At 45.2% G+C, this 27,282-nt stretch overlaps 1 protein-coding gene across 1 annotated transcript; it reads left to right on the forward strand.

Moving 5' to 3' along the window:
* Positions 1–4,945: 4,945 nt before the first annotated feature.
* On the forward strand, positions 4,946–18,619 carry EPDR1 (ependymin related 1). The gene is made up of 4 exons (XM_083468904.1): positions 4,946–6,473; positions 6,523–7,691; positions 17,064–17,272; positions 17,821–18,619. The coding sequence occupies exons 2-4, from the start codon at positions 7,438–7,440 to the stop codon at positions 18,009–18,011; spliced, it is 654 nt and encodes a 217-aa protein (XP_083325030.1). The 5' UTR covers positions 4,946–6,473; positions 6,523–7,437; the 3' UTR covers positions 18,012–18,619.
* Positions 18,620–27,282: the final 8,663 nt, after the last annotated feature.

Consider the following 27,282-nt stretch of genomic DNA (forward strand, 5'->3'; position numbering starts at 1 on the left):
TTGGGCACATTAGGTTGCCATGTGTCCAGGGCTGGAGCTTCATGCTCCGGCGCTGGTGAGGGCCAGGCTGGTGCACGTCCTGGGGGTGTGGCGCGCCACCCGCAGGGGCATGGCACCTAGTGTGGGCGGGGGGCAGCCACGATAGCACCCCACCAGGATTGTGCTGCCGGGGGCACTCCTCTTCCTCTGCCAGTGCAAGTGTCCTCTTTTTCCAGGACATGTCCTCTTTTTCATGAATAGAGTCATAATAGCGATCCATAGTTGAAAGTAAAAGGTACTGTAAAGGTAAAGGGACCCCTGACCACTAGGTCCAGTCACGGCCGACTCTGGGGTTACGGCGCTCATCTCGCTTTATTGGCTGAGGGAGCCGGCATACAGCTTCCGGGTCATGTGGCCAGCATGACTAAGCCGCTTCTGGCAAACCAGAACAGCGCACGGAAACGCCGTTTACCTTCCCGTCGGAGTGGTACCTATTTATCTACTTGCACTTTGACGTGCTTTCGAACTGCTAGGTTGGCAGGAGCAGGGACCAAGCAACAGGGGCTCACCCCGTCGTGGGGTTCGAACCGCCAACCTTCGGATCGGGAGAGCGATGCTGCACCAGCAGTGAGCAAAATCTAATAGTAAAATCTGTTCCTTTTTTATCTTTTGGAGACATGAGCCTGAACAGCACCAGTGCACTGACAAACGAAAACTTCTCACAGATGTGGAGATGGTAGGGTTATTACAGTGGTCCACAGTACATGCATTCATTTTTTCCTGTCTCACTGTGATCATTAGTCAAACCAGTTCTGCATATTTTCCATGTAAGCAAAGTCTAAGCTGGAGTTTGTTGTCATGACTGTCCATATACATGTGCGTATGGCTGTTCCTCCGAGCTACTAACGGGACAATGCAGGTGACTTTAGTCATGAGGACCACACTCCATCCCCCCTGGACCTGGAAAGTCTTGGTTCAATTCAAGAGGTCAGTTCTTGTGTTCTTAATAGGTACTGTATGAGCACCAGAGCTGACCTTATGAATTAGACCAAGATCCGCTTAGTCCAGAATTTGTTTCCCAACAGTGGCCAGCAAGCTGTTTCTGGGAAGTTCACAAACAGAGCATGTAGGTAACAAGTCTCAACAGGGAGCATTTATTTATTTGATTTATTTCCCACTCTCTTCATAAACAACCTTGGGGCAGGTCACGTCCATTCAAAGGTTTTTTTTCTTATAAAAACAACAAGAAAACAAAACAAAACTTCAAAACATCAGTGAGCACAACTCCTCAACTGTCTGGCAAACGTAGTCCATTAAAAATATACAATCAACCCTAGAGTCCATTTTTTATGAGATAAACGTTTTCACCTGGCACAGCCAAATCAGTAACACCAGTTTAACCTCAGGGAAGACAGTATTCCACGAGCTGGGTACCACTGCCAAGAATACCTTGACATGTTCGGGTAAGCTCTTGGCAATGATGAAACCAAAATAGCTGCACCAGTAGATCTCACTTATTACACGGATATGCTGCCACTCACATGGAAGTTTCTGGTCAGCTGTCATGACTAATAGCTGCTGGTAGACCTCTGCTCCATGAATTTGCCTTCTTTTGTAAGCCACCTAAGTTAGTGGACATCAATTGCTGCTTCTTGTCACACTGAATTTTATTGATTGATTGATTTGTTAAATTTATATCTCACCTCTCCTCCCAAAGGAGCCCTGGGTGGCAATCAAGAATTGATAGAACAATAGAAACATATTTAAAACACATTAGAAGCAATTCCAATAGAGATTCAGACTGGGAAAGATCTCAGCTTAATACTCTTGTTGAAGAGGAAGGTCTTCAGTATGTGCTGAAAAGACTAAAGAGACACTTGTCCAATATTCAAGGCCCAATTCCTACATGGGGTTGGACAGACCTCCTGATAAGGTGGCATCTGTAGGAAGCCCTCACCTGCAAAGTGTGAGGTATATAAGGAGTCTTTCATCTTTCGGGCATCCTGGTCCCAAGCTGCGTTGGGCTTTATACACCAAAACCAGCACCTTGAACCTAGCACACTAGCTAATTGGCAACCAGCGCAATTCCTTGAACCATGGGGCAGCATGTTGGCGACATCCTGCCCCAGAGGGTAGTTGACCCATTGCATACTGCATTATTTGCAGCTTCTGTACCAGCATCAAGGGCAGCCCCACACAGAGTGCATTGCAATACTACAAGCTCGGAGGTTATCAGCACAATTATAAGGCAATTGGCCAATTATCCGGACTCAGGACCACTCACCAACAGCACCTCTATCTTGTGAGGATTCAGATTCAGTTTCTTGGCCCTCATCCAGCCCACCATTGAGACCAGGCACTGTTTCAGGGTTTACACAGCCTCTCTTGATTCATCTGTTACAGACAAGTAGAGATGGGTATCACCAGTGTTCTGACGACACCTTGCCCTCAGATATCATAATGACTTCTCCCAGAGGCTTCATATAGATATTAAACAGCATTGGGAACAAGATGGGACCCTGCAGCACCACACAGCACAACTGCCAGGGGGCTGAAAGACAATCATCCAATGCTATTCACTGAAACCAACCCTGGAGGTGGGATTGGAAGAACTGTGGGTTCCAATACCTAACCCGTCAAGTCTTCTCAGAAGGGTACCATGGTGAATGGTATCAAAAGTTAAGTAAGAACAACAGGGTGACACTCTCTTTGTCCCTCCCCCAATAATGTTCATCCCTCAGGGTAACCAAGTCCAATTTAGCCCTGTGATCCTTCATCCTAAGGCCCCAGGTATTGTGGTCATGTGGGCACACATGAATGGCTTTCAGCCATGATGGCTATACTACCTACAGGTTCAGAGGTGATGTGCTTCTGAATACCTGGGCCTAGGCTGAAAGGGTCAGGATAATCCTCCTTCTGGAGCAAAAATCAACTTGAGGGTGTACTATGCCCTATGTCACAGACTGGAGGCCATGAAATCCTGAGCCAGAACAATAGAGGCAGCCTCAGCATGGATGTTGAAATCACCAGGAATATTGTTCTGGGTTCTTCCAACACCACACTCAATACCACCTCCACTGCACTGGTCACAGAAGGTGCAGGATGGACAGCACACCAGCAGCAGTCCTAGTCTCCTTTCTCCTGGGCCCAGGATGTGCCCTCAAAGCCAGCTCCAAGACAGAAAAATTCCTTGGTGATAGAAATCCTGGGGACCATGGCAACCTCTCCCTCCATCCCTCCAGCCTGTGCTGATGCTACACCAAGTATCCAGGTGGGCACAGCTGGGTCTGTTAATTTTGTCCATGCTCACCCACACAGGTCTCAGTAATACACACCAGACTGGCACTAAATCATGGATAACGGTGGTGTTATCTAACAAGTAGCCAGGAACCTGTCCATGGGAGGAATGGGAGTGAAGAACAAGACATAAATAGCCTTCTCCTCCTCTTCCACGGTAACCTATCACTTCCCATGGCTGTATCTTCCTCTGCCCATGATCACAGAAACTGGGGTGACACAGAAACTGGGGTGACATCACACATGTCTCTTCCTATCCAAACTCATCCCAAACGCATTATGAAAACAACACCAACAAAATCTACCACAACCAAATATTTCAGAAAGAATTTGGAACAGTATTACTAAACATTGGATGTTCTTAAGCAGAGGTTGGATGGCCATCTTGCATGCATGCTTTAGCTGAGATTTCTGCATTGCAGGGGGTTTGGACCACATTCCTTCCAACTATACAATTCTGTGGTTCTATGAAAGTCTACAGAACCTACCAAGTCATGATCACTTCTGCCCTCCAACTCACACCCGAAGAGGGCCAGCCTTCTGCCAGAAACAGACTCTCACTCTAAAGGCACCTGCAGACTTTCTTCGGACCCTGGGTCAGGCAAGGAGTCCCAATCCTTGCAGAACAGTTATCAGGGACCTCGGCAGAGCACCCATAAGTTCACAATAGTGTTCTATGAAGAAGTATCCTTTATTAATCTTTAGAAAGAAAGAAAGAAAAAAGTAGTGCTCCTGAGAGTAGTGCTTGGGGAAAGGAGAAACTGGCACTCCACAACACAAGCACTGCTGGTCTAGAAGGGTGTACTAGTTGCTACAGGCACCTATTGGATAATGCCAGTGACATCACTAGTGATGTAAAACACAATTATTTTGGCCTTGTCACATTTGATTTTTATTTATTTACATTATTCAGTATGGTGAGATATATATGCTTATCAAATTGTCCGGATTCATATTCATATTGTCCTTAAAATACAGCACAAGGCTAGATCCATAGCAACAATCAGCCTCCATTTTGGGCACTAGCCAATCATTCATGTTCCCCTGAACACAATCTTGACCAAATAGCCTATGTGTCCCATCTAGCGAATAAACTGAATGACATCTCCAAGATGTTGTTCTCCTTTTTCATTACCTCCCATTCATCCTAAGGCCCCAGGTATTGTGGTCAGGTGGGTACACATGAATGGCTTTCAGCCATGATGGCTATACTACCTACAGGATCAGAGGTGATGTGCTTCTGAATACCAGTTGCTGGCAAATACTAGTTGTGTTCATGTTCCACTTGCAGGTTTCACATAAGCTTCTGGTTAGCCACTCTAGGAATGGGACGCAAGCCTTTGGCCTGACCCAGCAGAGCTCTTTTTATGTTATGTGGTGGATTCGGGGACACAGAGCACCATCTGAAAAACATACTTACATTGTCTCCACTCTCCGCTTCCATTATGGAGTTTTTCAGTTAAATCACTGAAAAGCTGTCTGTGACACCACAGCTAGTAAGGTTAACATCTCCAAGATGGAACAATGCACCCACCTGACTGCTTCAGGACAGCACATGTAAATTGACACTAGTGATGGGGAAACTAAACTCAAACACTGCTACATGGAGCAGAAAGAGAATTTGCTGCTCATATCTTCTTCTTTTTAAATCTTTAGCTAAAATAACATATTTTTTTATATAGCAATTTTTGTGCAGCAATTTTTATATAGCAGTTATGTAGCTGCACAGTTGCAGAACTATCTGAACACATTATACCCTTTCAATTAAAGTTAAATGCACCCATTATAGGAAAGCTGGGCAATGAAAAATAGGTCATCAAGGATGCATGTATAAACCTTATTTACGGCACAGGAACCCAGAGCCTGCTTAGGGTTTTTATTTGTTTGCAATTAAATCTCAGTGAAATAAGCTGGACTGAGGTCCTTCACATGTGATCCTGTAGATATTGCTGGACCCTAGCACCCATCATTTGCTGTCACGGGTTATGCTGGCAGAGGCTGATGGGAGTTGAAGTCCAACAACACACCTGGGGACAACAGGTACTCCATTTCTGCACTAGTACTTCCCATATGTCATTGTACTGCCAAGTACTATGAGCACAAAGTACTAGCTGTAGTAAGAATAGTATTGTATGGGTTAACAATGGCAGGATGCCCATTAAGGTTTTGTGAATTCCCACTGTTAATGATGCAAACATCATCTGTCCTTTCTTCTGACCTCACTATTTAATATTCCCCACCCCTCAATCTGTTTATATAGCTGCAACTTAGGATAACACTTCATGCATCTGATGAAGCACATTCTGGTCCAGGAAAGGTTATGCCATAATAAACGTGTTAGTCTGTAAGGTGCCACAAGACTTGGTTGTGTTGGCTACAGCAGACTAAGCCAAGCTCTCTGGACTTCGTATTCGTAGACTAGAGTGGGATCCCAAACACAGAGCTTAGGAAACTGCCGTATATCATGGGTCCACCTTGCTAAGGATTATCTATAGCAGTGGTTCTCAAAGGGTGTGGCATGGTACACTGGATGCACAACCAGAAACTAACCACACCATTCTTCAAGAGCATTGGCTCTTATTCTCCAATTCTCCAAGACAAATTGCTGAGAACAGGGATTTTTAATTCTGACAAATATGAGAGATCAGAAAAGAAAGACTTCGTGTTGATGAGGAGACAAGTTTCTTTGTCTCAAATTAGTTTGTACACATACTTATGGTGCGTTTGCAAGAGGCTCGTTTATAATCATATTTTGAGAAAATTCATGTAGCTGCCTTGTTTTATATTTTCTGAATGTCCCATGGTCATATTATAAAGGACTTGTGTTCTGTGTTATAAATCAAGCACTGCTAGGAGTTGCTTCTTTTTGTTTTTTGATGCGTTTCTTATCAATAAAAAAAATGGGGGAGCAAATTTTTATTCTCAAAGTGTGGCTCAGAGAAAGAAGTTTGGGAACCACAGGTCTGTAGTGGCAGAAAGTGGCTTTCCAGAGTTTCAGTTAGGGGGCATTCTCAGCCCTACCTGCAAGCGCTGGGCACTGAAACAGGGACCTTCTGCACGCAAAGCGGACATGCTATTCTACTGAACCAGAATCCTTCCCTCTAAAAATATATGAATTCTATTTATTCGGAAGGAAGTCCTAGGGGCTTACTGCCAAAAAATTATTGCTCAGTGGCAAAATTGAGTTTGGTTCCACAGTAATATTAAGATGCAGATTACATCATGGCTCACCAGTGTTGTGCCCAGTGCTTTTTTTCTTGAAAATGTTTAGGGGTACTCCCATTTTCCTACTCATTGAAATACTGCCCCTCAGTGAGGCCAAACTTAGATTCACAAAATGTTTAGGGGTATGCGTACCCTTGCGTACCCCCCCAGAAAAAAGCACTAGTTCCAGGACTAGATTGTTTGGTAAACAGACACCACCCAGGTCCATCAGCTATGTCATTTGAAACGGGTTTGTGGGAAGTGGGGTGTTTTGGTTCGTTTTGGTTCTAGTTTTTATTGTGTATTTTGTGTTCTCATTTTGTATTTTTATGTTGTGCACCACTCTGTGATGTTCGGATGAAGGGCCACATACAAATTTAAGAAATAACAACAACATTTGGGTTTTGGTTCTGCAACGTGCGGTTTCCAGATTATATTCTGTGGGGGGGGGGGGTATTAAAAATCGTTCAATTAGGAACGCCGAACGAATCGCAGAGACAACACACTGAAGAGAGGCATTTCGGTTTCGGAATACTGCATCCGACACGGCCTCGGTCCGGGCTGATCCGGACCCCTTTTGGTGCCAAAATAATCGCGCGAAGCGATGGAGCCCCGGAGCCTCTCTTGGCGCAGCAACGAGATGTGCTTCTACTCCGCGGCCGTTAGGAAGCGCAATGCGGCGGCGGCGACGTTTTGCTGCCTTTCCAAGCCGAGGAAGGCGAGTGGAGAGGGCTCTCTCTTCTTCTTCTTCCCTGGCGCAGAGGAAGCAGAGAGCTTGTTGGGTAAAGAGACGGTGCCCGTTTGGGCTGCCGCGGGCTCCCTCTGCAGTTCCCGTCCCTCGGCTGGTTGCAGCAGCAGGCGCGGCCCCGCGCTCGCTCCCCAGCCTCTCTCGCCGTCCGAAGGGGCCCTTGGAGAGCGAGCGACCCGGCGCCCTTGCAGGAGAGCGCGGCCAGGGACATGGCCCCATGCGCCTTCCCCGGGCGGCGGCTGCTGCTGGCGCTGCTGCTGCTTGGCGGCGCCTTAAGCCTGGCCCCGACGGCAACAAGCGCCCCGCCGGCCGTGCCTTGCCAGGCCCCGCTGCAGTGGGAAGGGCGCACGGTGGTGTACGACCACAGCACCGGCAGGAACACCCGGGCGGCCGTGTCCTACGACGGCCAGAACCAGCGGCTGCGGATCCTGGAGGAGAGGAAGCAGCTCATCCCTTGCAAGAAGTAGGTGCAACGCGCCCCGGCGCAGCTTCTCCCGTGCGCTCTCGGGGGGCGCAGCAGCTGCAGCGCGGGCTCCGGGGAGGGCTGTTCCCCCCTTGGCCGCGCCTTCCGTGGGGTGGCGATGGGGATCCTCTTGCCACCAGCCAATCGCGGCTCCCCTGCCGCTGTCTTGCGTAAGGGGAGCGTGTGGATGATGCGCGATCCCCCGGCCGAGCAACGACGACACAAGCGCACCGAGTTCCCCGGCCACGCTGGGCGCGATTCTCAGGGCTGCCCTTCTTCTCTGCAGGCTGCTTGAATTTGGGGGGCTGTCGTTGGAATGTAGCTCGTGAAGACCCCCAAGTCGGGGAGGGTTTTGCGCAGGAGCTCCTGTGGAGCCCCCGAAACGCAGGCGGTGTTTTCAGTGACGGGTAGCTGAGATCTTGCAGGGTGTGGAACAGATGTTGACAAGCGCAGATTGCAGCAAATCGCGCGCGCGTGTTTTTCTCCTGTTTTGGATTCCAGCCACCCACGCCCCTTTCCAGGACACTCCATTTCATCAACCCTTACCCATGCACCCAGTAGAGATCTAAGTGACTGGAAAGACTCTACACTTACTGGGCTTTTTCTTTAGTTACCCACAACCCCGCATAGATCTCTCCCAATTTTCCCACGCATAGCCTATTTTTTGCAAATTTAGAGATTCCCTCAAGCCTCTGTGTGGATGGTTCCATTTTGGCCATGTATGGATTTATGATGGTGACAGATATTTGTGTCATTACTTTTGACCAGAACCACAATAGTCCACCTATTGTAGAGACAGAATCAACACATGAAAATATTAACCAGCCCATTTTCCCCCTTCTGAGTTTGTATCTCTGGTACCCTAGGCAGCAAACAAGGAAGAGGCCTCTCCTTCTTGCAGGATAATCTGAAGTATATTACTTGTCTTCTTTCCCCACATGTTTTCCTTCTGCAGTTCTTCCATTCAGAACATTTTTCTGATAATTTAATAGATACTTAGAAATGCATCGGATGCAAAACTGAGTCCATCCAATTACATCACACTTTTTAATAATATGACTCTGAAATTAGCATATTTCTCTGCTGCTCAAAGCAGTTTGTTTCACAATATTTATATACTGCTTTCCAGCAATAACGGTTCTCAAAGCTGTTCACAGTAAATCAGATTTAGAAGCGGAGTGTTATAAAAAAAAATTCCATAATTAAATTTCATGGAATAATTAACTTCTGTATGTTGAACTTGGTGATTTGAGAATGTGATGGGCTGGTCAGAAGCAGGAAGGGTCAGGGCTAGGATTAGCCTGTTCCCCCCCACGCTCCCTCCCAGGCCTCCACAGCTAGAAGCGGCCAGCATACTTGTGTCAATCTTCCTTCAGATCTGATAAGGAAGCACCATATGGCAGAGTGAAAATATAACAGCAAATGTCTGGAGAGCAGAAGGTACCTCTCAAAACAAACAGTGTGTGAGCAGGTGCTTCTTAAGCTGCTTAAGTTTAAGGATGTGTTATAAAAGGTGCAAATAGTTTCTCCTCTATTAAAATTACAGTAAATAATAATAATAATAATAATAATAATAATAATAATAATAATAATAATAATTATTTATTTATACCCCGCCCATCTGGCTGGGTTTCCCCAGCCACATTGGGCAGCTCCCAACAGATTAAAAACAGAATAAAACATCAAATATTACAAACTTCCCTAAACAGGGCTACCTTCAGATGTCTTCTAAAGGTCAGGTTTATTTCCTTGACATCTGATGGGAGGGCGTTCCACAGGGTGGGTGCCACCACTGAGAAGGCCCTCTGCCTGGGTCCCTGTAACCTCACATCTCGCAGTGAGCGAATCGCCAGAAGGCCCTCGGAGCTGAACGATGGGGGTGGAGACGCTCCTTCAGTTGTACAGTTCTGGTTCAGAAAACATCACATTAACTTCAGCTGCTTAGGAATACATCTGAAATATTGTTTGCTCAATTGTGATTCAGGGGTTTTTGCCTCCTGGTAGAAGAAGCCCACCCTTCCTACACTAGTAGCAATTCCTACCAGTTTCAGCTGCTTACTCTTGAGAGTTATCCAGGGATCAAAAATATTTCTCTGCAGAAGTGTGAACACCGCCCACCTCTGCTTACTAGAGACAATGCACTATTGTTTACACCAGGCCCGTCCAACTCCCAAGAGACTGGGATCTACTTCCAGTATAACAAAACTGACAGTGATCTACCCATTGTCATTGAGGATTGACCAGAGTTGTGCTTTTTTAAAGGGGAAATGATATAAATCACTCACCAAAAATTGCATCGCTAACTAACGTATCCAGCGCTAAAAATACTCATCATATTTCCAAACGCCAAGAGAAAACACCTAACGCCGCTCACTTGACACAACGAAGGGACAGAGTGAGGGGGCAGGGGGCGGAGACATTCATTCCCCAGTTTTTTTAATCCCACGATCGATAAGGATCTTGTGATCAACCAAGATCAACGGGGATCTACCTGTCAATTGCGGTCAACCATTTGAACATGTCTGGTTTATACCAATCCAAGGATGAAATAGATGATTCAAGAGCAGCTGATCTTTCATTGGCACTCTTTTGACTTGCACCAGCTTCCCAACTTGTAGATCTGTAATATGGTTGCTAGAAGTTAGTTACCCTGGAGGCTCCATCGTTGGAGGCCCAGAATGGCGGGGAAATCAAGGGGGGAATTGAAGTGAAGTGAAGTGATGGCATAACTTCCTTCTTGACCTTTGCAAACAATGATTGAAAGGTGGGTGGTAGATTTAATTCACCAGTTTGGGAAGGGGTGGGGGGAAAGTAACTTGGTAAGAGCAGCGTTATTGATCATTATACTAGTCAGTTCTGGAAAACCTTGATCTTGGGAGATGTTGAGTCATTCTGGCCATTGTCCAGCTGAGCACTCAAGGATGGGTCAAACTCTGCACAGTTTAATGGAAGAACTGCCAGCTCTCTGGCACTGCTTTCTCCAACATCAGTCAGTTTGGCTCGGCACATAATCTGGTAGAGATACATGAATTAGTTTGTGGCAAGGACTATGAAAGAGCAGGAAATGGAATACTAGCATCCCCGCTAGTGCAGAATTGAGAGAACGCAACTGCTTAAAACTTTGGCAGTTGAATAAAACATTATTCTTTAGCTCCAAGGGACAGTTTCTACAATCAGCAGAATCATGGAAAAGATTACCAAGCTGTAGGTAGAGTTGCATGTTTGAAAGCTCTCCCATTTCCTTCACATTGAAAACCAGTATTTCGGGGAGAAGGGTTCAGCCTCTCCCTCTGCCTTGTCTTCCTCTATAGGTCTGAAGTGAAGTTTCTTTTGTTTGTGGGGTGGATTGTTCAAACATACAGAGCTCTATCTGTAGCCTGAAGTGATACAGTAAAAGGTAAAGGTAAAGGGACCCCTGACCATTAGGTCCAGTCGCGGACGACTGTGGGGTTGTGGCGCTCATCTCGCTTTACTGGCTGAGGGAGCCGGCGTACAGCTTCCGGGTCACGTGGCCAGCATGACTAAGCCACACACACTCACACACATATATATTATTATGTGTATCTGAAGAAGTGTGCATGCACACGAAAGCTCATACCAAGAACTAACTTAATTGGTCTTTAAGGTGCTACTGGAAGGATTTTTTTTTATTTTTACACATATATATTAGTTTTTTTAACATATCATTTTCAACAATAATTAAACATACTTTTATATCTTACACAATTTTTTCACTTTCATCATTCACATCTGAAAATTTTCCAATCTATTCATTTAATATACAATTCTTACTTTCACTATTACCTTTAAATCTCATATCTAATATCTCTATTCTTTCTCTACTTTGCAATATTTCATATATTTCTCCTTACAAAACTTCTTGTAGTCCTACTAGCGTAATTTGTTGATTACAGTTGCTCTTCAAATAGTTTGTATATTTCTTCCAATCTTCTGTAAATCTCTGGTCCCGCAGCTTTTGAATCCTTCCTGTCATTTTGTCTAATTCTGCGTAGTCCATTAATTTTGTCTGCCATTTTTCTTTCATTGGAATTTCTTCTTGCTTCCATTTCTGGGCTAACAATACTCTTGCCACTGTTGTTGCATATAAAAACAATTTAACATCTTGTCTATTAATATACTCACCTATAATACCAAGTAAAAATGCTTCTGTTTTTTTTTTTTAATCTTATGTGGTGGGAATGTAAGAAAGTAAAAAACTTATGCGAAATGATATATAATGAGATGAAAAAGATGTTGAAATATACTTTTTTTAAAAAAAAAACACATGACTAAGCCGCTTCTGGCAAACCAGAGCAGCGCATGGAAACGCCGTTTACCTTCCCGCCGGAGTGGTACCTATTTATCTACTTGCACTTTGATGTGCTTTCGAACTGCTAGGTTGGCAGGAGCAGGGACCGAACAATGGGAGCTCACCCCGTCACGGGAATTCGAACTGCCAACCTTCTGATTGGCAAGCCCAAGAGGCTCATTGGTTTAGACCAAAGCGCCACCCACGTCCCAAAGTGATACAGTCTTCATCAATTATTCTCCTGATCATATAAATTGGCTCTGGGGAGGCGTAACTGTTGGTTACTGGTTGTTGAAGCAGTGTGACACTCGGGGTAACTGCAATATAGACAATGTGTTTATTTTACAACAAGTAACTTTCTGGTATCCTCAGATGAAGTCCAAGTAACAATATTCAGGTCTGTATAATGTATGGGGAAAGGGCTGTTCTACAAGGTGAAAGATCACATTGTACTGCTCTCTCGGGATATCATGGTCATGTGGGGGAATCACATGCATGGCAGCTTCTGTAGAAAACTCTGTCGAGATTTCTGGCTAGCCTTCTTGACACGATAGTTTTCTATGCATGGGAACTATTTCACAAAAGACAACATTCAAATATGCATGGATTTTGTGCACCTCATACACACACCCTTTGTGGAGATAAAAAGAAAGAAAGATGATTATTTCTGAAAGTTACCACTTGCTTGCAACATGCAGCCTGTCCTTTCGGAGAGGTGCCACTAGTCTCAGCCAGAAAGCAGAAGCAAACCTCCCCCCCCCCACTTTGACTTGCCAATCAGAAGGTTGGTGGTTCGAATCCCCGCAACGGGGTGAGCTCCCATTACTCGGTCCCAGCTCCTGCCCATCTAGCAGTTCGAAAGCACGTCAAAGTGCAAATAGATAAATAGGTACCGCTCCGGCGGAAAGGTCAACGGCGTTTCCATGCGCTGCTCTGGTTCGCCAGAAACGGCTTAGTCATGCTGGCCACGTGACCCGGAAGCTGTATGCCGGCTCGCCAATAAAGCGAGATGAGCGCCACAACCCCAGAGTCGGTCACGACTGGACCTAATGGTCACGGGTCCCTTTACCTTTACCTTTTAAGTTACCTCTTTGGTCCTTTTATCGGCTCATGTGGGACCAACACGGTGTGCTGGCCCCGGGGGTAAGGTACCGTGAATGTAGCAGAGTCCACACGAAGCGGGGCGAGGTCCGATGCAGAGAGACGGGCGGGGAACAGGAACGCTGGAACAGAAGGCTGAGCAGGTAACAGGAACACCGGATGGTCGGGAACAGGAGGCCGAGCAGGAAACAGGAGTACTGGATAGTCAGGAACAGGAAGCCGAGCAGGGATCAGGAGTACCGGTTAGTCAGGAACAGGAGGCCGAGCAAGGATCAGGATCACAGGAAGGTCCGAAGCCAACAACGACGTTGCTCCCGCAACCTGGGGCCGGGATGAGTGGGCTTTTATCCTCTTCTAAGGTCAGGGGCGGTCCCGACCCCCAGGAGCCCCGCCTACCTTGGCCTTAAGGCGAGCACTCCTCCTGGGGGCAACTAGTTCCCTTCGCCTCTCTGCCCTAAGCCTCTGCAGATCAGGAGAGGCCGAAGGGTTACTGGGCCCTGGAGGAGGCTCACCTGTGGCCACTGAGTCATCAGGCTCCTCTGGGGCCAGGAGGACTTCACCTGGGGCCAGCTCCTGCTGCACTGCCACAGGTGCAAGCTCTTCAGCCTCTAGGCCTTGCCCCAGTTCAGCCGGCCCTGGGGGCGGGGACTCCTGTGCAGGCTGGGATTCCTCTGTTTCATCCTCCGAATCGGAATCCCAGGCCATCACACACGGATAGCTGGCCCTGATGAATACTTGAGGCTCCCGACCCCTATGGTAAAGAGTGCCTCATGTGTGCTTGTACATGCGTGGTGTATGCACACAGTGCATGGAAGAATGTGGCAGTACCCACTGCTGGCATGCAGCCCTCTGAAGGAGAATGCAACTGTCAGGGCTGCCTCAGGTCCTAGCCAGGTTTCCTTTATATACAAAGAAGTTTATTGCAGTTCATTTTCCGCTCCACAGCCGAGGCGCGCAGCCCCCACGTCTGTTACGCTTAGACCGTTGTAGTCCCCTCTGAGTCGGTCCCTCCCCTGCACCAGTTTAAGAAGCTTGCGCTGCTCCACCTCTTCCTTTCTCTCCTTTTCTGCAGGGTCTTCCTGCCCGCTGGGGTTTCGCCCCTCCTGGATTCCCCTGACGCTGAATCCCCAGACTGCTCTCCCTCCCTCCTGTGGGCTTTGGGACCTGGCTCCTCCTCCGGGCTCCCTGTTCTTCCGCACGCCTGCACATTTGAACTTGGCGCGCGCGCCCAACTTCTAACCTTTCTTTTGACAGTTACACTACTCCCTTCACTACTCCCCTCCCCTTCCGGGAGGACGGCTTGCTCTGACCTCCCCTCCTTCTCTGCTGCCGAAGCTGCTTCCCCCGTCACACTGGAACCTCCTCCCCCTTTGCTGCGCTCTGGTGGGGAAGCTGGTCCTGACTCCCAGCTGCCACTTTGGGATTCCCTGCTGGCCCCTTGCCCTCGCTGCGTCCCCCCTGGGACTCCCCTTGCTTTGACCACAGGCGCCCCCTCCTGGGAATCCTTAGATTCGCTGGAGAGGCTCATGGAATCCTCCGAGCCACTGCCATCCTCTTCCTCGCTGTCCTGGGATTCCTCCCCATCGCTCTCCATCTCCTGCCTCCCCTGTGCCTCTGTCCCATAACCCCTGACAGCAACTTTCAGGCCAAACAAGTTAGCTATCCCAAGCTATGCTCGTGACGCACTGTGTATTGGGAGCTGCACTCTTCATGATTTTTAAAAATAAATTGAGCATATTGCCGGCACTCTCAACTTTTAACTCTGTTTACTAAGAGCATAATCCAAAATCGACTGAACCAATTGATTCAAGTCACCTCGTCTTCAGATTTGCATTTTGCTTTGGGGTGGTTTGATGGGTGGGATTATAGTAAATGGTCTTCGCCTTATATTTGGAGAGGGAACACAGTAAATATAGATTTTTGAACTCCCCCTAGAAAGGGTGGTGAACTGGAGGCGGTAAATAGTAGCAGGTGTTGGAAGACCTAGAGTGAGATGCTTAAAGGTTGCCTGCGGTCTTTTGATTGAAGTGGGAAATACGGGCGATAGGAGGAATGTGTCTGAAATTCAATCTGGAGTAAGGATTCCAAAGGCGGCAGGTTCTCCGAAAAGAGCTCAAAGGAAAGATACAAAGATGTCCTTTCCTGTAGTATCTGTCAGAAAGAAACCCCAGAAGAGGTGCTCAACTCTTCAGGCAGAGGCGGGAAAATAATATTGGGTTAAAATAAAAAAATAAAATCAGATAAATAAATAAATAAGTAAAATCACAAAACCTAATCTTCAGCTCAGGACCATGAAGTGTATTGTGTGGTGCACATGAATGAGAAATATACAGTTGCTAAAAATGAGTAAAACTGTTAAGTATCACTGGATGAAAACCATTAAATCTGGTATTCAACAACCTTCAGTTGCTCAAAATACGCCTTCTCAAGTTACACTCTCTGACGGGGCTGTATCAGATTTGACTGTACCTTGTTGGGTAGGACTGGACAATGGAGGTCTCCCTTGCTAATCCTGACCCTGTAGCTCTGTCTACAGCCCAATTTCCTCTACTTGACTGGTTGTTTAATTCCCCAACTCTCCATTTTCCCATTTATCGTGCTTATTAAGTTGGCTTGAAGGTAGTTAGAGGATTCTGTGCTATGGTTGCCTAACAGCTGTGCTTCAATCCTTTTCTCTTGAACCGGAGAATATGGCTGCCTCTGAGCTGAAGCAGGCACACGTGTGGCTAACCTGTGACGATAGGAACGGAGATAGTGGAAGGGGCATTGAGAACAATGTACAGTACGGGGAAACCCACGCTTCTTCTGCTTCTTCTACCACAGAAATTCTGATATTTGTGAAAGATCCAGAATGGATCACCAATATTTTCACTTGTCTGGCATGTGCACAAACATAGTCATGGTTTATGTGGGGACTTTGTTGATGAGTGTTGTTTGTGGCCTGTTTTGCACCATTTCCCTTCCAGTTTGCAAGCCCAGTTCAGAGGAGATGAGGGAGTGGGGAGGCAATTTTCTTTATTGGGAGATACTTAAAAGTAGCCAGAAGAGCAGTCTTAAAATATACTGGGTTTTTGCAACTGGATATTCCAAGAGCGGGTCTTTGAACTTTTCCTTCATTATGCCCCACTTGTACTGACATTTCCTTCTAGTTTCCTGCTACTATTTAGGCTCAAAATTCCATCTGTGCAATGCGTGTCTCGCTCTTTAGGTTTTACCTGACTTGCTTTTGAATTCATGTCATCTAGCAAATAATAAAAGTGTGCTTTAAATCTGCTTAGGGTTATCTAAACACGCTCAGTGGGTTCACTGACCTTTCCCTGACCAAGAGAGAGCTTGTACCAGTGACAGGCTATATTTTTAAACCAATATTATTTACAGGTCTTGTCCCCCTTGCTATTATTTCTTGGGCCTGTCCTTGGGTGAAAAATAAATGTGTCATTCTTGATTTTTACTCACACCTGCTTCCTTAATACAATTAAAACTAGACTTTTTGTTTCTTTGAAATAGAAATGTATTTTTAGCTAGTCTATAATAGTAAAGGAAGTCTGTGTGTTTAGGCACCAGTTGCTTGTGAATATTTTTGGAAGCGTTATTAACAGATAATGTTATGTATATATTGAAAACAGTTATGTACTCCTTTTTCAGGTGAAACTCACAGAGCAGTTTACGTAAATGCAAATATTAATGCAGTAAGCAGCAATTACATATAATTATAATAATTTATTATTTATACCCCACTCATCTGGCTGGTCCATGGGTTTACCCAAGACTCCTTGGAATTGTAGTTCGCCAACGGTGTTTAAACTCTCCTATTTGAAATCCCTTGCCCCCCAAGAACTACACTCCTAAGGGCTCCCATGAGCCAGTTTAAATCTCTGGGGTCGATGTGCACAATCTGTCACGTAATGATGCACACCCAAGAATTCACAGATATTACCTTTGCTCTTGCTTTGCTTTTTTAGGTTTTTTGAATATATCTACCTCTATAAAGACACGGTGATGTTTCAGATTGAGCAAGTGACAAAGCTGTGTTCCAAGATTGCCTTGACTGAGCCGTGGGATCCTTATGATATTCCTGACAACTCAACCTACGAAGATCAGAACTACATTGGAGGACCTGGGGACCAAATTATGGTACAGGAATGGTCCGACAGAAAACCAGCTAGGAAATGTAAGCATACTTTGGTTAATAAATTAATTGGGAGGGGCCTTTTCTCTTTTTGAAAGAGAGAGAGAGGTTAGCTGATGGAAATGGACCACAGAAGGGAAACATGTTGTTATTGGTGTATTGTTTGACATTTGATATGGTTTAAAATGATTTTATATGTTGTAACTAGCCGTGAGAAGACAGCATTTTTGGGCGCCAGTGCTTGCGTGTAACCAGGGTTCTGGTTGTCCGTGGTTATACCTGGTTAAGCAATTTAAGTTTATAATCCTCTGCAGATTCAAGAAGAGCTCAATTAGCATTGACTTTTAAGTTGAAAAACAGCTTAAATTTAAAGCATGTCTCTGTAACTTTTGGGACCACAGTCCTCCCAAGGATTTCTGCAAAGCAATCCCACAGAAACTGATGGGAGTTTCCAGACCAAACGGGCTTGACGATTGTAGCATTAACCCTTCATTTGGGGGGAAAAATGACTTCTTCTTGCTGGCATAATGAAAACTTGAAAATTATCTATGCTTCCCCTATATAAACTCATACTTTGTGCTTTGTTGCAGCTGAAACCTGGGTTGGCGTTTATACAGTCAAAGACTGTTACCCCGTGCAAGAGACCTATACCAGGAACTACAGCGTGACAACCTCCACCCGATTCTTTGATCTAAAGCTTGGGATAAGTGATCCATCTGTATTCACGCCTCCCAGCACCTGCCAGACAGCACAACCAAACAAGATGAGCGATGAATGCTAATCACGGAGATTGGCTTCTACACGCAAACATATGTAATATAGTTATCATGAATCCTCAGCTGCTGGTGTCTTAACATGGTGGTTCCACTTTGCAGAATGGAGGGCTTTGGGAATGAGATCTCTCGTTGACTAGAAAAAGTGAGAAAACCCATCTCTCCACCAGAGTCTCATTCTCATATTGTCCTCATATTCTACACTTACCAGTGAAGCATTTGTTTTAGCTGCCACATTTTTGTTGGAAGAACCTGTTGCTTATATTTCCCAAGAGACACATTGTGCTCTTAAAGTATATTAAAATATCACGTGCATTTGCTCGTTTTGGAGAAGTGAGCAGACTTTATGACATGTAGCAGGGAAGGCATTTCCATAACGTGCCACCATTAACCGATTATGTAGAGAGATTTCCTTAACGTCTTGGAAGTTGTTACAGTAAATGAATTTGCTTTTGGGGGAAAAAAATCAAGAATAACTATTCATGTAATAAGTGACTGGTGTGATGCTACAAATACTACAATGATGCCTCTGTACTTCTACTTACTACTGCTTTCATGGGATCTGATGGGATTTCCTTCTCTTTTATGCACCCCGTATTAAATATGCTTTGTTAAAGCAATGTTCCTTTGAATTTATGCAAAAAAATGATTGCTTTACTTGTTTAACAGTCTCTCATTGAAAACCTATAGAGCTGGTGTCTTGTCAGAAATATATATTTGGCAACATTAGATATATTTAGGATTCAAGTGCACTGCACCCAATGAATATATATATATATATATATATATATATATATTCATTGGGTGCAGTGCACTTGAAAGCACCAGCCTGAAGATGACGAGTGAGACCTCGTCGAAACGTCGCCTAGACACCCCAACTTTTACACGGGAAGACACCCGAGGACACCAAAACCTGCATTCCTGTACCCGTGAAAATCTACGAAAACATATATATATATATATATATATAGGTTTTGGTGTCTTCGGGTGTCTTCCCGTGTAAGAGTTGGGGTGTCTAGGCGACGTTTCGACGAGGTCTCACTCGTCATCTTCAGGCTGGTGCTTTCGGCTTCTTGTTACTGGAACAGAGCAGGATCTCAGTGTTTGAGTTCCTATAAATACTGTTGAGGGGGTGTGGTGTATAGCCTCCAACGTTCTGGGCAGAGAGGAAGTTCCCAGGTTAGTGTGCCTTTTCTTCTTTTGTTCCTTAATTACTTGAGGGATATCTTGAGTGATTTCTTGAGTGATATTCTGAGTACCACTTAGGTGGGTCATTAAGTGTGGATTAGTTGCTAAAGCTTTCGTGTCTTGACCTCTTGAGCTTGTGAAGAGTTTTTCTGAGAAGAAAAGAAAAGAAAAGAAAAGAAAAGAAAAGAAGAAAAGGCACACTAACCTGGGAACTTCCTCTCTGCCCAGAACGTTGGAGGCTATACACCACACCCCCTCAACAGTATTTATAGGAACTCAAACACTGAGATCCTGCTCTGTTCCAGTAACAAGAAGCCGAAAGCACCAGCCTGAAGATGACGAGTGAGACCTCGTCGAAACGTCGCCTAGACACCCCAACTCTTACACGGGAAGACACCCGAAGACACCAAAACCTACATTCCTGTACCCGTGAAAATCTACGAAAGCATATATATATATATATATATATATATATATATATATATATATATAGTATTTTTTGTAGTTATTTGTAGTTAACCTCTGCCAACAAACTTCAACTGTTCAGCACTGAAGTCTGCTGCTATTCATTAGCTTTGTTTTATTTTTAGGATTGTTTTAATTTTGTTGGCATTTATTTGAAAGTCGTATGTGAGTTTGGTTTTTGTCAGAGAAAGTATGGCGCAAGTAAGTCAGTGGGGGGCGCTCTTGGAATTGCAGGGGCCTCTGTGTGCTCAGCAGTCAGTCTGCAGAGCTCTGGACTAAGCTGAGCATCGGTGTTATTTTAGACGTCTCAATGAAATTGGGGGTCATTTACCCTTACTGCCTAGGAAAAGAAGACCATCTTTTGTCAAGAAAACAGCTCCTTTAGTACATATAAGAACTACACACCCATCACTGGTGACGTAGATCATGGGTAGGCAAACTAAGGCCCGGGGGTCGGATCCGGCCCAATCGCCTTCTAAATCTGGCCCATGGATGCTCCAGGAATCAGTGTGTTTTTACATAAGTAGAATGTGTCCTTTTATTTAAAATGCATCTCTGGGTTATTTGTGGGGCATAGGAATTCATACAGTATATTTTTTTCAAAATATAGTCCGGCCCCCCATAAGGCCTGAGGGAGAGTGGACCGGCCCCCTGCTGAAAAAGTTTGCTGACCCCTGATGTAGATATTCTGTAGCTCTTCCCTCTGTGTCTTCAGTCTGTGTGTGATTGGTCAAGGCCTCCTGTGCCTTCCTCCCAGTCTCCGCATGTTCACTGGAAGCATGAAGGAAATTCAATGCATGCACATGACACCCAGGCACATAGCACCTGTCATTCCTTTTGCTCAACACATCAAGGTTGGAAATGGGGCTTCAGGCGCAACCCTGAACCCTAGTCATGCGCTGACTGGAGTCGTGGAAGGGGAGGAGAGAACAGGGTCCGTTTCTTGCATCAGACAGGGTCAAAATGAGAGTGCTTATCAGTGCCTTTAAATATGACGCTTGTGTGTATTACTATATGACGCCATTGCACTTTATGGAGTAACAAAGACAGGCCCTCGGCTTGAGCAGTTAGCAATCTAAAATTTGAAACGGGGGGAAAGAGGGGATAAAAATGGCGGATGAGGGTAATTGGGAGCATACGCTTACTTTGATCACACATACTTGGCTTTGCCATCACAGGTGTTTTGGGGGAAAGGGACAAAAGCACAGATAAGTGTTCTAGGAGGGAGGTTTAGATGTGAGAAGCAGCAAGGAGGAAGGGCAGAGTTATTTGAGATAGCAGGAAACCTTCAGGCAACTGAGAACAGCGACGTTGGTGGCTTTTACGGTAAGGAAAGGGACCTCTCGCTGGATCCATGAGGTTTTCAGGAAGGCTCTCCCGTGGTCTGAAGGTGAAAAGAGACGGGTGGCTTTGGTGGCAGAATTCTGGGTGGAGGTGAGAAGGCCAAGGTGTGGTACTAGAAAGTCGGAATCGGAGGTTGTGACGGTAGAAGAGGAGGGAGATGAAACAGGTACCATATAAAACAAGGGTGAGGAACTGCCAGCCTGCAGTATGGGGCTTCTGTTTCTGGCTTGTGAAAAGCCTTCTGCTGGAGGCCACACATACCCACCCACCCCACCAATTAGGTGTGTGAAAAGCCATCTGTTGGGGTTCGCCTTTCCTGTGTCCGCTGTGCCTACTTGCCCAAAAGGCTGTCCTGCCGCAGTTTGATCATGGGCGGTGGCAGGGGGAAGCCTGTTTTCCAAGGCTAATGGTTATGGAGGTGGAGAAGATCTTCGTGGAGAATGCAGTAGAAGAAGCTGGGGATGATGGGAGGGAGAGATCAGAACATACTGTGGGGCATCAGGTTGGCATCGGCTGTAATACAGAAATAGTTTTACAAGTTAGTGGCCTGCCCTAAACAACTTAAGCAGTACAGCATATATTATAATCTGTCAAGAGTTATTGACACATAAATTCAGGTAGTATTTGTTGAATGCAGATGGGTAATAAACATACTCAAATGTTTATCATTTCTCAGATGCTACTAATAATAATTTCCTCATACATCGAGCCAATGTGTTAATGTTAATGTTTATTATTATTATTGTTATTTGTATTAAACCTATGTGGCCAATGTATTTTTGAACCGCCTTGTGTGTAGCAATAAAGAAAGGCGGTATACAAATTAGAAGTGAAATGAAATTAAATGAACAAATAGCACATTCTGTCAAGACAGAAAACATCTCCCCTTCATTAACGTTGCAAAATGTACTAAGAATCTTGATTAAAAGCTATAGAACTGAGTTTTTTGTGTGATGGTTTTCATATGATACACCACTGCTCCATGATATTGTAGATTAGGGAGATGGTGGTTCCTATCTCTTGATGATAATTGTTCTTAGTTTGTCATAATAATCATTCTCGCTAGTTTATTTTATGCACCTTTGAATAAAACACATTGGAATAGTGCAAACACCTTTGAAAATGTTGCAGTGGGAGCTGGGTAAGATCAATATAGACTCTCACCTAGGGAATCAAGTCATGGATGTATTTCTCAGTTTTGTTCTGCCAAATAAATAAAGGTGTGTGTGTGAAAGCAGGGAGAGGTTGCACTTATCATCCATCCAAATTTCTGGTGATTGTATTTGTCTGGTTCCTCGGAAGCCCAAACCCAAGTTTGAGGAAAGTGCTCTTTGGTGAAAGAACCCCAGCAGATACTTAATGTTGCATAACATGTAGCAAAGGAAAGTATGCATGGAAATATATGCTGTATAGCCTTTAAAACGTGCCCTTTCTATTGTACTAAAAATTGCCTGGTTTGAATAATTCCTTCCATAGTATCCCACTACCCTACAATAGAAAATGACCACACATTCGGTAAGTTATCAAATATTACAAAATTCTTCAAAGGTCAGAATAAAGATGCTCAGGAAGTTAAATGTTGGTTGGTTACAAAAGGTAAAAGTGCCTAAACTATTGGTATAGAGAAAATGCTGATTTCAGGCTCCTTTCTTGACTGAAACAAAAGAGGATGGTTAAAGCCATGTGACTGGCGGGCGCAAGCAGCTCAGAGCTCCTCACATACTTACTTACATGTAAACTGGAGGAACAAAAGGCTTGGTGGCCCATTTCCTTCCATGGTGAGGGGAAGTGGCACAGACTAAGCCGTGCAGGACAGTTTACTCTATGGTTTTAACCCCTTTCCTGCTTTAATTAGACTCAAGAATTTATTTTATTTATTGAATTTATATACCGCCCTATACCCAGAGGTCTCAATCAAACTTTAAAACCACAAAATACATAATCAATATAAAAACAACAACCCAATAACCCACCCACCCCCAGTGCTTATATGAGGCTGGTTACCTTACACAACACAATTTTGGAATATTTATTTCTCTGAATCATAGGCTGTTCCACCCCAAGGGTTTGGATCAGGTAACAACGCTAAAATCTTAAATCCTCAGTTATATTATAAACAACATAAGAAGCGCTCTGTTGTAGCTGACCTATCTAGTCTAGGACCATTTTTCACAACTGAGATGCCTCTGGGAGGCCTACAGATGGGACATAGGGAACAACTGTGGTCTCTGTTGCCCCAAGAAGTGGTATTCAGAGTCACATCCTGGGGCTGGTATATAGCCATCAAGGGCTGATATTCATAGAATCATAGAACTGTACAGTTGGAAGGGGCCATGAGGGTCATTTAGTCCAACCCCCTGAAATGCAGGAATCTTGCCCAACCTGGGTCTCAAACCCACATCCCTGAGATTAAGAGTCTCATGCTCATGGCTGAGCTATTCATTGAAAGCTTTATGAATTTCAGGTAGGAATTTTGTCTTTTCCAGTTTTCTATTTGCTATGGTTTCTTTGTTTTGCTTTTTAAATTATTTATTAAATTTTGAAACACATAAAAAGACAAAAACACCATCAAAACAATATTATGCACTTCTAAGAAATAAACTGACACAGCGTAAGATTGGCAGCTGATAAAGTACTTCAAGAAAGAAAGAGAAAGCCAAGCAACCACAAAATAATTAGTCAATTATTTACAAAAACAACAGTAAATCAAGAGTTCCGCAGTGTATACCGTATCCAAGGCATATCCATCGGGCAGGTATGTTTGTTACTCATTTCTCTCAGAACGGATGGATTCAAAATAAAATACAAAAATTATACCTAAAAATCCATACTTGTTTTGCTACTTTAGATCCAATCGTGTGAAAAGGAAAGGGGCTATGTCAATCACACCTTAGTATTGCCCGTGCTCTTCAGTATTAGTAAATATAAAATTGAGCAGTCAAGCTTGCAACAAACATCCAATAAGCTTCTTACTGCAGGTTTACGCTGCCTTCTGTACAAATACCCTGTAAAGCCAACTGTGGTGTTGCCTCATTTTCCACACAGACCATTTGAAAATCCTTTGAGACAGCGTGAAGCTAACTGTATTCTGTACCTGATGGGCGAATTCTACTTTATTATTTGTTTAATTTATATGAGCAGCCCGGGGCGAGGGAGTTCACCCCAGGATTATCACAGTGCTTTGGGTCTCAGTGTGGGGCCAGCTAGCTTAGCCCTACGCAAGACGAGGCGCTCCAATGAAATCAGGGTTTTGCTGGAACATTGCCTTGGCAGCAAACGATCCCGAGTGCTTTTAACTAAGGGCTGGATAATTTTAGTGCAGAGCATGAAATTCAAACCCCTCGTCTTTTGAAAGTGACGCGAACTGTAACGCAGAGTGTCAAATGAGCCAGGGAGGCTTCCAGGGCGTCAGGACTGTTTGTTTATTGAAGCTGGCCAAGTCTGCCCAGCCCAGCTCAACCCCGAGGTGAGCTCTTTTATAAAGCCCCGCACACAAACACACACACCCCTTCTCCAAAGCACCTTGGAGGCTGCAATCCCCTTCATGCTTAACTGGAAATAAGACCCATGGAAGTTCTGATGAAACATGCATAGGTTTGTGCCATAGAGACGAAGCAATAATGTGCAACTGTGCAAAGATGGTATTGTGTTTGGTGTCATCTAGACCTTTGTAGACAGCCCACACTTGCTTATAAAAATGTTACATAAATACAAAGCTACATAGAGGTAAAGGTAAAGGGACCCCTGACAATTAAGTCCAGTTGTGAACGACTCTGGGGTGGCGGCGCTCATCTTGCTTTACAGGCCGAGGGAGCCGCCGTTTCTCTGCTTCCGCAGACAGTTTTTCCGGGTCATGTGGCCAGCAGGACTAAGCCGCTTCTGGCAAACCAGAGCAGCGCACAGAAATGCTGTTTACCTTCCCGCTGGAGCGGTACCTATTTATCTACTTGCACTTTGACGTGCTTTTGAACTGCTAGGTTGGCAGGAGCAGGGACCGAGCAACGGGAGCTCACCCCGTCGCGGGGATTCGAACCGCCAACCTTCTGATCTGCAAGCCCAAGGCTCTGTGGTTTAACCCACAGCGCTACCCACGTCCCTTCACAAAGCTACACATCTATCTATCTATCATCTATCTATCTATCTATCTATCTATCTATCTATCTATCTATCTATCTATCTATCTCTATCTATCTATCTATCTATCTATCTATCTATCTATCTATCTATCTATCTATTCCTTTTCCTTCTCACACATCTCAGTCTCCGGGTTCTCACAAACAAACAAACTCTCAGCTCACCCACAAAAGTCTCACAGTGAGGAGACTTCCTGGAAATAGCGGGCCTCACCCTGCTCTCTCACTCTAGACTTGTTTTTTTATGGGCAGGCCCTGGTGGATGGTACTTCTTCAAGCTGCCCACAGACGTGTCCCATTCAGCTGCGCTCTCCACATCCAGCTCCAGGGGCCTCAGCTTTGTTGTGTATCCAAGGGGTACAGAGGATGGCAAAAGGGCCCCCCTCCACACAAAAAGATACATGTGAAGAGAAATAAAATCGAAATTAGTAAGATGTTTTGAACACATTGGGACACGGGTGGCACTGTGGGTTAAACCACAGAGCCTAGGACTTGCCGATCAGAAGGGTGAGCTCCCGTTGCTCGGTCCCTGCTCCTGCCAACCTAGCAGTTTGAAAGCACACCAAAGTGCAAGTAGATAAATAGGTATCGCTCCAGAGGGAAGGTAAACGGCTTTCCCATGTGCTGCTCTGGTTCGCGGCTTAGTCATGCTGGCCACATGACCCGGAAGCTGTACGCCTGCTCCCTTGGCCAATAAAGCGAGATGAGCGCCGCAACCCCAGAGTCAGCCACAACTGGACCTAATGGTCAGGGGTCCCTTTACCTTTGAACACATTGTGTTCTTTAAATTGTGGCTTTAAATGAAATCTTTCTTTGATTGTCTTCCATGAACATGGTCTTAACATTGATTCGGTAAGTAACTGTGGAGGCCAATTCTGGATCCACACGTCCTAAGACAGTGGGGACATGGGTTTCCAGGTGGGAGTTGATCAGTGTGTGGATTTGCCAAGCCTGCCTTCCTCTTAGAACGAATCTCCCTTTCATCCTGAGTTTGAGCGTTTTCAAAGCCTCTAAGGTGCTACTGGACAATTTTAAATTTTTATTAATTTATTTTGACTGTATCAGACCAACACGGCTACCTACCTGAATTCAAAGCCCATGACACCTTTGGTAAAGGCTGTTCTCCAACTGAAGGGCTCACAGGCCAGTGTTTCCCAGTTGTTGGTGTTTATACTACATTTTTTAAATATTTGCCTTGAGAGAGTCTTTAATCCTCTTTTGTTCACCACTAGGATTACACTTTCCATTTTTAAGTTTGGAATAGAGTTGTTGCTTTGGAAGACGATCATCAGGCATCTGCACAACATGACCAGTCCAACAAAGTTGATGTTGAAGAATCATTGCTTTGACACTGGTGATCTTTGCTTCTTCCAGTACACTGGCATTAGTTCGCCTGTCTTCCCAAGTGATGTGTAAAATTTTTCGGAGACACTGTTGATGGAATCTTTTGAGGAGTTGGAGATGCCGTTTATAAGTGGACCATGTTTCAAAAGCATACAGTAAGGCTGGTAGTAGAATAGCTTTGTAAACAAGCATTTTGGTTTCCCTGCGAATGTCCTGGTCCTCAAACACTCTGCACTTCAAACAGGCAGCTCCTATCTAGCAACTGGAGCATCAGCAGTCACCATTATTTCTGAATCTTACTTGCCTTTTAAGGATGCCAAAGACCTCAGCAGGATCTTTGTGGTATTTGTTTTCATTCATTGACTCCAGGCCTTGATCTTTTAAGCAAAAGTCATGATAGAACTTGCATTTTCTCATGTATGTCATTTGTTTAGTTTACACACCTCCAGACTCTGGGGTTTTATGGTTGTTTAAAGCATCTTCTAATACAGTGTTTCCCAACCGGTGTTCCGCGGCACACTAGTGTGCCGCGAGACGTTGGCTGGTGTGCCGTGGGAGGGAGGCGGGCGAGTCGGGCGGCGAGAGGCGGGGCGGCGGCGGCAAGGATCCGCGTCGAGCTGGGGGCGGCTCCGCGGTGGTGGTGCCAAGGTTTCTCTCTCCATTCTCCCCTCACACACACACACAGGAAATAACACAGGATCAGCTGACAGGACCCGGCCAATGGGGCGGCGGCGGGGCAGCGCGCGCAAAAGGAGGAGCGCGAGACAGCGGACGAGGAGGAGGCCGGCGTGTCCGGGCAGCAGCA

The sequence above is a fragment of the Podarcis liolepis genome, assembly GCF_965112155.1.
Source record: "Podarcis liolepis genome assembly, chromosome: 12".
NCBI classification, from domain to species: domain Eukaryota; kingdom Metazoa; phylum Chordata; class Lepidosauria; order Squamata; family Lacertidae; genus Podarcis; species Podarcis liolepis.

Excerpts from the sequence above, each read along its gene's own strand:
- EPDR1 (XM_083468904.1), top strand. The coding sequence starts at position 7,438 with ATGGCCCCATGCGCCTTCCCCGGGCGGCGGCTGCTGCTGGCGCTGCTG. Across the intron at positions 7,692-17,063 it reads CAGCTCATCCCTTGCAAGAA|GTTTTTTGAATATATCTACC; the intron begins GTAGGTGCAACG and ends TTGCTTTTTTAG. Across the intron at positions 17,273-17,820 it reads CAGAAAACCAGCTAGGAAAT|CTGAAACCTGGGTTGGCGTT; the intron begins GTAAGCATACTT and ends GCTTTGTTGCAG.